We start from the raw sequence: 13,405 nt of genomic DNA, 5'->3' as shown, positions 1-13,405 counted from the left end.
CAGACCTCAGATCAGCACTTTGCTTTTTCACCAGTTCACTCTGGCGGGCCATCCTAATAGCCCCTTCTAACGTTAAATCAGGCTCTAACTGCAGCTTCAGGGAGACTTCAGCATCTGCAATTCCAATAACTATTCTGTCTCTGATTTGCTCTTCTTTAGCAACACCAAACTCACAGAATTCAGCTAATTCATACAGGCTGCGCACAAATGACTCCACAGATTCTCCCACACGCTGATTACGTTTGTGAAAACAGGCTCTCTCATGAATCACATTTCTTTTGGGCACAAAGTGGGCACTGAGTTTATCCATAACTATATCAAAGTTAACTTCTTCCCCTTCTTGAAAAGTAAAAGCATTGAACACTGGCTCTACATCTTTCCCCATGGAGTATAAAAGAGAATTAACTTGTACTTCACCACTCTCCTTGTTCAGTTTGGATGCAATCCTGAAGCGCTGAAACCGCTGACGCCATGTGGGCCAAGCTGCAGGCTGAGAAAAGTCAAAAGGCTCAGGTGGGGTAAACTTTGACATCGTTATCATCAGAAACAGAAGCGTAGTCCAGAACTTCTGACACCATGTCATGAGATGCAGGACATATGCAGGACACAGCAATGATGGTACAACTCTATTTTATTACAGAGCATAGCAATACACATCCAAACAGGTTGATTGTCTTAAAACTAACTGCGACACAGACACCGGACCTAAGCCCCGCCCACCAGCTAGTGACATCACATCCTGCTATCATCACAACTTTCACTAGAAGAAATAGGGCTCTGAAAAGAGCTGAATGGCACGAGCGGGTGACGCCTTTTGCATTCGGATGCTCCCTAAGCATCCAAATGCTCACCCCAACTTTACACCCTTTAGGTTTAAAGGGACAGTCTACACCAGAATTGTTATTGTATAAAAAGATAGATGATGCCTTTACTTAGGCTTACCATAATTTTTAGAGGTGAAACTGGGACCACCTGTGCGATGCCAGTGGGGGTGTGGTCAGGAGCGTGGTCGAGGGGGCGTGGCAATTACCGGTCCTTTTAAAGTAGTAGCTTTATGTGTGTAATGTTTCGTGGATACTCTACCCTTCCTCAGTCAAACAAGTGAATCACACAGTTTAAATAGACCATAACACCACCCCCTAGTAAAAAAGGCACCATTACGTTGTCATGGGAAATAAATCATTAATCTAAATCTCAGATTCTAAATAATGCCAAACATCAAGCATAATTATCACTTTCATAATGATCAATTTCACAATTTAATATCTGCAGTGTAATATGTGTTTTATGTGTCTAATTAAGGAACAGAGCCAAATACTGATAAGGCATAAATACAACATTGAATGAAAGTAAAAAAGAAACACGTACCCACTAAAGCTGTTTAAGAGGCTACTCTATACCATAATGCAGGAAGATTATAGCCAAAATGCTATCCTGCATGAAGTAAAGCAAGATCCAGGCCAAAAATCCTGCCTGTCTGTACTTCCTAGTCACACCCATATGATTCCCCTAAAGGTGTATTACCAGCAATGTCACCAGGGGTCGGGGGTTAAATTCTTAGAAAAATAAACCAAGTAGTACTACAAAATTAAAAAAACCCCTATGCTGCTCACTCAGCCTGTATTACTAAATGTAAACTTTGAAGGACACGAACGTTAAGCTAAGCAGGGCTGTATGTAACAAAGTACCAGCATCCAACTATACTGGAGAGCCACAGTCCAGTCATTTTGAATAATGTGTCTGGGTTTCAGGCGGTCTGAAACCCAGACACATGATTTGAAACCTGGAGGTGGCAACCGTACTGGGACAGAATGAACAACTGGGTGGGACACTGGGACAGCGCCTCCAAACCGGGACAATCCCAGTAAAAGTTGGACTTCTGGTAAGCCTACCTTTACTACCCATTCCCCAGCTTTACAAAACCAACACTGTTATATTAATATACTTTATAACCTTTAAACATCTACATTTCTGCCTTTTTCTAAGTCACTAATGGCAGCTTCTTATCCCATGCTTTTTAATTAGCTTTTCACAACAGGAGACTACTAGTTCATGTGAGCCACATTGATAACATTGTGCTCACACCCGTGGGTTGTGGCAGACACTGCACTAATTGGATAAAATCTCAATAGATAATAAATAAAAAGTCATGTGATCAGGGGGCTATCAGAAAAGGCTTAGATGCAAGTAATTACAGTTAAAAAGTGTATCAATATAACTGTGTTGGTTATGTAAAACTGGGGAATGGGTAATAAAGGCATTATCTATCTTTTTAAACAATACAAACTTTGGAGTAGACTGTTCTATTAAGCACATAGAGTTGCAGTGATGCTAGTGATAAAATGACATGCTGTAACACATTACCGGCACTTTAAGTGATTGGGTCTGATGTGGGCATATAGCTGACTGCGGAATCCGAGTCATAGGTCTAATCTGAGATCTGATGTGAGCATATAACTGACAGGGGCTTCAGAGTCATAGGTCTAATCCGACATCTGATGTGAGCATATAACTGACAGGGGCTTCAGATTCATAGGTCTAATCTGAGATCTGATGTGAGCATATAACTGACAGGGGCTTCAGAGTCATAGGTCTAATCTGACATCTGATGTGAGCATATAACTGACAGGGGCTTCAGAGTCATAGGTCTAATCTGACATCTGATGTGAGCATATAACTGACAGGGGCTTCAGATTCATAGGTCTAATCTGACATCTGATGTGAGCATATAACTGATAGAGGCTTCAGAATAATAGGTCTAATCTGACATCTGATGTGAGCATATAACTGACAGGGGCTTCAGATTCATAGGTCTAATCTGACATCTGATGTGAGCATATAACTGTCAAAGGCTTCAGAGTCATAGGTCTAGTCTGAGATTTGGTGTGAGCATATAACTGACAGGGGCTTCAGAGTCATAGGTCTTATCTGAGATTTGGTGTGAGCATATAACTGCCAAAGGCTTCAGAGTCATAGGTCTAGTCTGAGATTTGGTGTGAGCATATAACTGACAGGGGCTTCAGAGTCATAGGTCTAATCTGACATCTGATGTGAGCATATAACTGACAGGGGCTTCAGAGTCATAGGTCTAATCTGAGATCTGATGTGAGCATATAACTGACAGGGGCTTCAGAGTCATAGGTCTAATCTGACATCTGATGTGAGCATATAACTGACAGGGGCTTCAGAGTCATAGGTCTAATCTGACATCTGATGTGAGCATATAACTGACAGGGGCTTCACAATAATTGGTCTAATCTGACATCTGATGTGAGCATATAACTGACAGGGGCTTCAGAGTCATAGGTCTAATCTGACATCTGATGTGAGCATATAACTGACAGGGGCTTCAGAGTCATAGGTCTAATCTGACATCTGATGTGAGCATATAACTGACGGGCTTCAGAGTCATAGGTCTAATCTGACATCTTATGTGAGCATATAACTGACAGGGGCTTCAGAGTCATAGGTCTAATCTGACATCTGATGTGAGCATATAACTGATAGAGGCTTCAGAATAATAGGTCTAATCTGACATCTGATGTGAGCATATAACTGACAGGGGCTTCACAATAATTGGTATAATCTGACATCTGATGTGAGCATATAACTGACAGGGGCTTCAGAGTCATAGGTCTAATCTGACATCTGATGTGAGCATATAACTGACAGGGGCTTCAGAGTCATAGGTCTAATCTGACATCTGATGTGAGCATATAACTGACAGGGGCTTCAGAGTCATAGGTCTAATCTGACATCTGATGTGAGCATATAACTGACGGGCTTCAAAGTCATAGGTCTAATCTGACATCTGATGTGAGCATATAACTGACAGGGGCTTCAGAGTCATAGGTCTAATCTGACATCTGATGTGAGCATATAACTGACAGGGGCTTCAGAGTCATAGGTCTAATCTGACATCTGATGTGAGCATATAACTGACAGGGGCTTCAGAGTCATAGGTCTAATCTGACATCTGATGTGAGCATATAACTGACGGGCTTCAGAGTCATAGGTCTAATCTGACATCTGATGTGAGCATATAACTGACAGGGGCTTCAGAGTCATAGGTCTAATCTGACATCTGATGTGAGCATATAACTGACAGGGGCTTCAGAGTCATAGGTCTAATCTGACATCTGATGTGAGCATATAACTGACAGGGGCTTCAGAGTCATAGGTCTAATCTGACATCTGATGTGAGCATATAACTGACAGGGGCTTCAGAGTCATAGGTCTAGTCTGAGATCTGGTGTGAGCATATAACTGACAGGGGCTTCAGAGTCATAGGTCTAATCTGACATCTGATGTGAGCATATAACTGACAGGGGCTTCAGAGTCATAGGTCTAATCTGACATCTGATGTGAGCATATAACTGACAGGGGCTTCAGAGTCATAGGTCTAATCTGACATCTGATGTGAGCATATAACTGACGGGCTTCAGAGTCATAGGTCTAATCTGACATCTGATGTGAGCATATAACTGACAGGGGCTTCAGAGTCATAGGTCTAATCTGACATCTGATGTGAGCATATAACTGACAGGGGCTTCAGAGTCATAGGTCTAATCTGACATCTGATGTGAGCATATAACTGACAGGGGCTTCAGAGTCATAGGTCTAATCTGACATCTGATGTGAGCATATAACTGACGGGCTTCAGAGTCATAGGTCTAATCTGACATCTGATGTGAGCATATAACTGACAGGGGCTTCAGAGTCATAGGTCTAGTCTGAGATCTGGTGTGAGCATATAACTGACAGGGGCTTCAGAGTCATAGGTCTAATCTGACATCTGATGTGAGCATATAACTGACGGGCTTCAGAGTCATAGGTCTAATCTGACATCTGATGTGAGCATATAACTGACAGGGGCTTCAGAGTCATAGGTCTAATCTGACATCTGATGTGAGCATATAACTGACAGGGGCTTCAGAGTCATAGGTCTAATCTGACATCTGATGTGAGCATATAACTGACAGGGGCTTCAGAGTCATAGGTCTAATCTGACATCTGATGTGAGCATATAACTGACAGGGGCTTCAGAGTCATAGGTCTAGTCTGAGATCTGGTGTGAGCATATAACTGACAGGGGCTTCAGAGTCATAGGTCTAATCTGACATCTGATGTGAGCATATAACTGACAGGGGCTTCAGAGTCATAGGTCTAATCTGACATCTGATGTGAGCATATAACTGACAGGGGCTTCAGAGTCATAGGTCTAATCTGACATCTGATGTGAGCATATAACTGACGGGCTTCAGAGTCATAGGTCTAATCTGACATCTGATGTGAGCATATAACTGACAGGGGCTTCAGAGTCATAGGTCTAATCTGACATCTGATGTGAGCATATAACTGACAGGGGCTTCAGAGTCATAGGTCTAATCTGACATCTGATGTGAGCATATAACTGACAGGGGCTTCAGAGTCATAGGTCTAATCTGACATCTGATGTGAGCATATAACTGACGGGCTTCAGAGTCATAGGTCTAATCTGACATCTGATGTGAGCATATAACTGACAGGGGCTTCAGAGTCATAGGTCTAATCTGACATCTGATGTGAGCATATAACTGACAGGGGCTTCAGAGTCATAGGTCTAATCTGACATCTGATGTGAGCATATAACTGTCAGGGGCTTCAGAGTCATAGGTCTAATCTGACATCTGATGTGAGCATATAACTGACAGGGGCTTCAGAGTCATAGGTCTAGTCTGAGATCTGGTGTGAGCATATAACTGACAGGGGCTTCAGAGTCATAGGTCTAATCTGACATCTGATGTGAGCATATAACTGACAGGGGCTTCAGAGTCATAGGTCTAATCTGACATCTGATGTGAGCATATAACTGACAGGGGCTTCAGAGTCATAGGTCTAATCTGACATCTGATGTGAGCATATAACTGACAGGGGCTTCAGAGTCATAGGTCTAATCTGACATCTGATGTGAGCATATAACTGATAGAGGCTTCAGAATAATAGGTCTAATCTGACATCTGATGTGAGCATATAACTGATAGAGGCTTCAGAATAATAGGTCTAATCTGACATCTGATGTGAGCATATAACTGATAGAGGCTTCAGAATAATAGGTCTAATCTGACATCTGATGTGAGCATATAACTGATAGAGGCTTCAGAATAATAGGTCTAATCTGACATCTGATGTGAGCATATAACTGATAGAGGCTTCAGAATAATAGGTCTAATCTGACATCTGATGTGAGCATATAACTGATAGAGGCTTCAGAATAATAGGTCTAATCTGACATCTGATGTGAGCATATAACTGATAGAGGCTTCAGAATAATAGGTCTAATCTGACATCTGATGTGAGCATATAACTGATAGAGGCTTCAGAGTCATCGGTCTAATCTGACATCTATCTGTCCTACTAACCCTCTAAAAATATTTTTAAAATGTGTCAAGTTGCTGTAATAGGGATGCTAGTGCCCCATGTACAGACTATTTTATTCTGAGTAAAACTGACTTTTACACAAAAAGAGAGAGGCGCTCAAACAGGGAACAGACAATAGCGAAATAGCTTATTCTATGGCTAGTTACTACCCCAAGAGCAGCCTCAGCATGTGCCTTTCACAGAGAATAACTTTCCTCTAGTATATCAGTCTGATTCTGACTAAACAGCACAGTCCAGCCCCGAAATACAAGTAAATCCCTCCCTGAACAAGAGACCAGCCAAACCCCAGACGTACGTTTTCGGCCTAGTGTGGGTCTCATCTGTGACTTTTACCTCACTGTTGCCTATGACAACGCATTGATGGGGGAATTGCATTTTCTTTAGGTTTAAGTTACTGGAAAATGGAGGAGATTTCAGAAGCAAGGGATCCTGGCGATGGTGATTGTTTGAGGTGGTGGACGGAAGAAAATAATGCTATCCTCAGCCAGTGGCAGGTACTCTTGTTGGTTTATACTGAAGAAAAATATGTCCCTTTTTCAAATTGGAGGACAATAACATTGATATTAAGAATACAACTAAATCACATACATTGTCAAATGCATAAACTATGTTTGTAAGAGACAGTGGAAAAACTTTAACTCCAGCACTTTGGTCTGAAATAAACTGCTCTGCGTGAGCTCACTTGTACCGTTTGCAGATCAAGCTCATATGGCTATAAAATGGCTGCATCAAGGGGAGGCATTGTGTACAACAGTTTTAAAGAGACACTAAACCCAAATGTTTCCTTTCATGATTCAGTTAGAGCAGCAATCTTCTAATTGACTCCTATATTATCAATTGTTATTGTTCTCTTGTTATCTTTATTTAAAAAGAAGGAATGCAAAGTTTAGGAGCCGAACCATTTTAGGTTCAGCACCCTGAATAGTACTTACTTATTGGTGACTACATTTAGCCACCAATAAGCAAGCGTAACTCAGGTTCTGAACAAAAAATGTGCCGGCTCCTAAGCTTTATATTCCTGCTTTTTAAATAAAGTTAGAAAGAGAACAAAGGAAAATTGATAATAGGAATTAATTAGAAAGTTGCTTAAAATTGCTGCGCTATCTGAATGACAAAAGAAAAAAAAAATAGGTTTAGTGTCCCTTTAATCGCTTTTCCCTTAATTAATGCTTTATGAGAGTGTTTTTAGAAAAAATAACGCTATCGATTTAGAGAAGTTCTGTTTGTGACTAAAATGTCCATGCTCTTAAATGAATAATATAGATCAATTAGTAAAAATACTTTTTTATTTCTTCCTGATATTGATTTTATAGTGAAAGAAGAAATGGTTTAGACAGGAAATGTGATGTTTATTTGTGATCTTGTAAATAGAGTTATAATAGAGTTGTAATAGAGTTATAGTTATTAGTCATTGTGATATAACTAATTATTAGCTGGGCATATCCTACTTCTAATATCACTAAGAGATTGTCTGTCTGTGATGTACATATTCCTTATTAACAACGTTAATCTTCCCAGGATTCAGGTTCTTCCAAGAACTCATATTTAGTGAGACAGAACCTACAGAATTGCTACACTGATTTGGACAAATTGCTACAGAAAATACAAGGTAATTGTGTGTTGCGTCCCGTATTGCTAAGTTGTGTGTACGTTCTTGTTTTGTTATGATTGCTGGTATCTGACCGCATTTGTGCATGTTGTGAGATTGCAGATCAGTCTCATTGCTGGAATGTCACAGGCAGAGATCTTGGGTATAGATATAAGATCTCGCCACCTGTGATGTCCTGGTGTGAGAATGTTGCAGTTAATGATCATTTTATAAGGTGATGTTGGTGATTGTGGCAGCCTGTGGTTAGGGTAAATTGATAACCCTTTAGATGCCAGAGTGGGGTGCAAAATATGGCGAAGAGCAACATTGCTATACAGCCAATAGTGCTGTGACTTCATTATGACATTGTAACAATGGTATATTGCAAGTACAACATTATAGCAGCCATGATATATCTCCATTAATGGGATGTTCCCAATTTAGCTGGACTCTATATGGTTTCTCAACTTCAGCTATTGACGGAGGGGGTGCTTGGTTAAAGGGACATAATACTCATATGCTAAATCATTTGAAACTGATGAGTATAACTGTAAAAAGCTGACAAAAATATCACATAGCATCTCTATGTAAAAAAGGAAGATATTTTACCTCACAATTTCCTCAGCTCAGCAGAGTAAGTTCTGTGTAAAAAGTTATAATTCAGCTGCAGGTAAAAAAAAATAAAAAATGAACAGCAGCCAATCAGCATCAACAGTGCTGAGGTCATGAACTCTTTTACTGTGATCTCATGAGATTTCATAGTAAACTTCCTTACACTGAATAGGGAAATAAGATAAGTGGGCACGAATGCTCGCTCCTTCCGCTGTCCCGGGACAGACATACTGATTTGTTGCTTAGAATTCCAATGGGTTGTGGCTACTGAGGAACTTTTGAGGTAAAATATCTTTCTTTTTTTACATAGAGATGTTCAGGTGATATTTTCTAGTCAGCTTTTTACAGCTATGCTGCATCAGTTTCAAGTGTTTAAACATTTGGGTATTATGGCCCTTTAAACCTGAAATGTATTTACCCTCTCAACTAAGTGCAAAATAGCTCTTATAGTTACTCTGATATTGTTCTCTGCCCAGCTCCATTTTCATTTAGATAAAACAATGATAAAAAAAACTTGTAGGAGACAGGACAACATTTACAAACACATACAGGAGGAATTGAGGGCCCTATTCCCGTGGGAACTTGCAATCTAGAAAATGGAGTAAAATAAAAAAAAATTTGCCACGTAAGTCCTTGCGGTGAATATGTGATACCGATTTGCGACGCGGTCCCATGTTAGCTTATGGGAGTAAAAATAGCGGCCGACGGGTGAAATATGTGCCGCATTTATATGCGGCGCTGTATATGTAATACCAAAATCCCATAAAAAACGGCGGCGGGGGCTTTTGTGATCAACGCATGTGCGTGTGTATTTGTGCTGCCCTAGGCATTCAAAGCTCTTCTGCCCCCCAGGCTCTAGGCCTATTTGGGCCATAATATTTTTTGGTGAGGGTGTGACATGACTTTTTTTCATGGCATTTCTAAAGTAAATTTTAATGTGCTCATGTGTGTGTATATGGTGAGAGTGTACGTGTGTAGTGGTGCATGTGTGGGTGTAGTGAGTGTGTGTGTGTATATGGTGAGAGTGTACATATGGTGAGAGTGTACGTGTGTAGTGCAGTCTGCAGTGAGTGTGTAGTGGTGTGTGTATATGGTGAGAGTGTAGTGCAGTCTGCAGTGTGTGTGTAGTGGTGCATCTGTGGGTGTAGTGAGTGTGTGTATATGGTGAAAGTGTACGTGTGTAGTGCAGTCTGCAGTGAGTGTGAAGTGGTGCATGTGTGGGTGTAGTGTGTGTGTATAGGGTGAGAGTGTACGTGTGTAGTGCAGTCTGCAGTGAGTGTGTAGTGGTGCATGTGTGGGTGTAGTGAGTGTGTGTATAGGGAGAGAGAGTACGTGTGTAGTGCAGTCTGGAGTGAGTGTGTAGTGGTGTGTGTGTGTATATGGTGAGAGTGTACGTGTAGTGGTGCATGTGTGGGTGTAGTGAGTGTGTATGTATATGAGTGTACGTGTGTAGTGAGTGTGTGTGTATGGTGTGAGTGTGTAGTAGTGCATGTGTGGGTGTAGTGAGTGTGTGTGTATATGGTGAGAGTGTACGGGTGTAGTGAGTGTGTGTGTGTATATAATGAGTGTACGTGTGTAGTGAGTGTGTGTGTGTAGTGGTGCATGTGTGGTTGTAGTGAGTGTGTGTATATATGGTGAGAGTGTACGTGTGTAGTGGTGCAGGTGTGGGTGTAGTGAGTGTGTGTGTAGTAAGACTCAGAAAGTGCTGCCACCCCAAATCTGCTAGGCAAGTACCTTGCTTGACTAAGCCAAAATACGCCCCTGTCTATGACTACAAATCATCTCTATTATATTTTTATCGTGTCGCTAATATATAAAAATAAGAATTTGTCATCAGTTTTCAGACAGTATCTGCTCTCTCTGCCCAGTCCTATGGCATTTGTAATTCTCTGCCTAGCCATTCTCTATTTGCTTTGCATATTCCCATATCCTCCACTGACTGAACCTTTCTGTGTTGCCTTTAATCTCTAATTTTTACTTACGGTATAGTTAGTTTTTTTCATTTTATTATGTTTAGTATTTTACTGAAATGGGCATTAAAGTTATTTGCTTCTCTTTGTTTTTTCTAAAATCATTTTTTTTAATGTATCACTTTTTTATTTTATTTAAATTTTTTTGATGATGTACCTGTGCCAAAAAGGTTGTTTTTCTTTTCATGCTTGATAGTTGTGTCTTTGTCAACTGATACAGGCATAGGACTTAGCACCTAGTGAGCAAGTTGTCCTTAGGAATCTGTGCGTGATCATTCACATCCGGTTACATTATATGTAAATGTAAACAGTTTAAATCCTCCTTCATCTATGGTAGATTATTTCTCATGACACCAGTCCTTAAAGTTTAACCGTATTGTGATTTCAGGTCTACCTGCCACAGTCTTCAGCCTCCCGCTGGAGTTAACTGTTCTGTATAATATGATGATTTTCCAGCTCAACCTGACCAGTGGTTTTAGTGAAGAACACATTGAACAGATAGACAGAGCGCTAACCAGAGGTGGGAGACGTAACCGTGTATGATCTTTACCATTTGTCTTACTCTGTCTTTGCAGCTGATGCTATATTACTACTTATTTAAAATAAAAAATAAATAACTGCATAAGTCTCAGGGACTGTTTGGCCAGTAGTAAATGTCTGTACAGTAGAGCAGTGTTTCTCAACCGCGGTTCTCAAGTACCCCCAACAGGCCAGGTTTTCATTATAGCTGAACCAGTGCACAGGTGAAACAATCAGCTAATCAGTAACCATTGTTACTAACCTGCTGTCACCCTTCAGCTGATTATTTCACATGTGCACTGGTTCAGCTATAAGGAAAACCTGGTCTGTTGGGGGTACTTGAGGACCGCGGTTAAGAAACAATTTGTTAGAGGACCCAGAAGCGAGAAGCGGCTAATTAGTAACACTGTCCCAACACACTGAGTGAAACCCAGGACTTGACTCTCAATAGGTAGTAAGAGAAGTCGGGCACAACAAGTATTCTTGTCACACGCAAATATAGTGGAATTCAGCAGGACTAGGACACATCAGAAGTGCAGGTGGGACAAAAAGGTACAAACATTTTCAGGCAAAAGAATATTTGGGGGCAGGCAGAGTTTCGAATCCAGGCGGACACAAGAGCGGTACCAATTCAACAATCCACAGAGTAGTCAAACATAGTCCAAAAAGACAAGGGCAGGCGGCAGACAGAGAAGAATCCAATGAACATGCAGAAGTTAGCAACAAAATATTAGCTAGAAATAGCGCACCCAGGAACAAGCTGATCCAATACACAGACAAGGAGTAAATCTGAAGCGCACTATTTAAACAGTTTAGTGCGAGAGACAACGTGTGCGCACTAACCCATTGTTTCTCACTGGAATAGCACAACTAACAAATAGAAGCTAGCGTGATGCCAAGGACGCTTAGGAAAACCGTAAACCAGAGCGCAGCTAAGGTGGGCTATTGGCCGCACTTACAATGTGCCCTCTGACAGGGATCCCTTTTATTTTTTTTTTTTTTTTAAATGTCCAATATTTTATGACCCCTTTAGCAACTTTGTAGAAGCATAAAATAACCATATCAATTCTTTATTTTATTATACACACACACATATATATATATATATATATATATATATATATATATATATATATATATATACAGTAACTACATATTTATTAACCCTTTTAGGTAGGGAATAAATGTTTATAAATGGCCAAATGGTACTGGACAATTGTCAATAAAGGTTGTTTCAGATAAACTAATGGCACTGAGCTAACCAGTGAGACTAAAGCACCATATTGTCTTTGCGTAGACTCTTGCCATTGTTTATCAGCAGAATGTAGTTATGCTTCCTGTTTTTAAGCCTGCCGGTTATGCGAGCCTCATTTGCATATTGCTCAGCGAAGGGGGTAAGTAGCGCAGCAAAGTGGAAATATATATGTATATAAGTATATAGTTCAAAAAGAAAAAACTGGCACCCACCAGGTCAATTAAAACGTACACTCTCACAAATCAGAGCACACCTGGCTGTTGTACTTTTGTGTTTTTTTAATGTGACCAATAAAGAAGATTTGTTTTAATTGTCCTGGAGGGTGCCGGTTTTTCCTTTTTAAAATTGCATTATTTTCTCCATATCACCTGGCACCTCCTTTGGACTGTTACCTTTTGGATCCTGTTTTTGTCCTGGATTGGCTCCCTGAGGTCAGGTGTGGATGATTGACCTATCACAGTCCACTCAACATATACAAGGTTCAACAGAGATGAAAGCGTTAAGCAGTTTACACAACATGCTGTTACCAGCGTTACTGGATTGAAGAAGTATGATAACAAAGGCTTTCCGGACCCCATGAGGACGCGGGAACGGAGCTCGTTAAGGCATACCCAGAGGATCGGTGAGGAACTGTTCGTCCGGGTGGTAAGCTGAGCAGAGTTGTTTCCCAACAAGTCTGTAAGTGCCAAGTAGTGGGGAGTCTGTGACCAAAGTGCTGCACGGAATGTTCGGTGCTAGGACATTTGGCCGACGGACATTTGGCTGACAGACAGAAAGCTAAAGAATGTTCCGATTTCGGCCGAGGGCAGATACCTTCCAGAGTGCTCTGTTCTAATCAGAGCCTCGGGCGCTGCAACTGCCTCTGGGAACCTTACCATGAGTCCCAGGCCGCACGTTTTGTAATTCTCTGTCTGGGAAATTATCTATCTATCAAATCTATCTATTTATCTATCGTATCTATCTAATGTATCTATTGCATCTATTGATCTATCTATCTAATCTATGTATCTATCTATCAAATCTATCTATCTCGTGCCGGAC

General features: G+C 40.8%; 1 protein-coding gene across 4 annotated transcripts in view; it reads left to right on the top strand.

The window, feature by feature from the left end:
• The window catches only part of FANCG (FA complementation group G), a 151,044-nt gene that overhangs the window by 4,453 nt on the left and 133,186 nt on the right, over nucleotides 1-13,405 (top strand). For all 4 annotated transcript variants that reach the window (XM_053701003.1, XM_053701002.1, XM_053701000.1 and 1 more), the window contains exons 2-4: nucleotides 6,805-6,914; nucleotides 7,939-8,029; nucleotides 10,979-11,110. In XM_053701003.1, the coding sequence (XP_053556978.1) occupies nucleotides 6,822-6,914; nucleotides 7,939-8,029; nucleotides 10,979-11,110 (316 nt within the window). In that variant the 5' untranslated portion in view covers nucleotides 6,805-6,821. The remainder of the gene's footprint in view (nucleotides 1-6,804; nucleotides 6,915-7,938; nucleotides 8,030-10,978; nucleotides 11,111-13,405) is intronic.

Source organism: Bombina bombina, chromosome 2 (genome assembly GCF_027579735.1).
Source record: "Bombina bombina isolate aBomBom1 chromosome 2, aBomBom1.pri, whole genome shotgun sequence".
Classification (NCBI taxonomy): Eukaryota; Metazoa; Chordata; class Amphibia; order Anura; family Bombinatoridae; genus Bombina; species Bombina bombina.
Note: the sequence above shows the minus strand (reverse complement) of the source record. Positions and strands in the feature narration are given on the sequence as shown.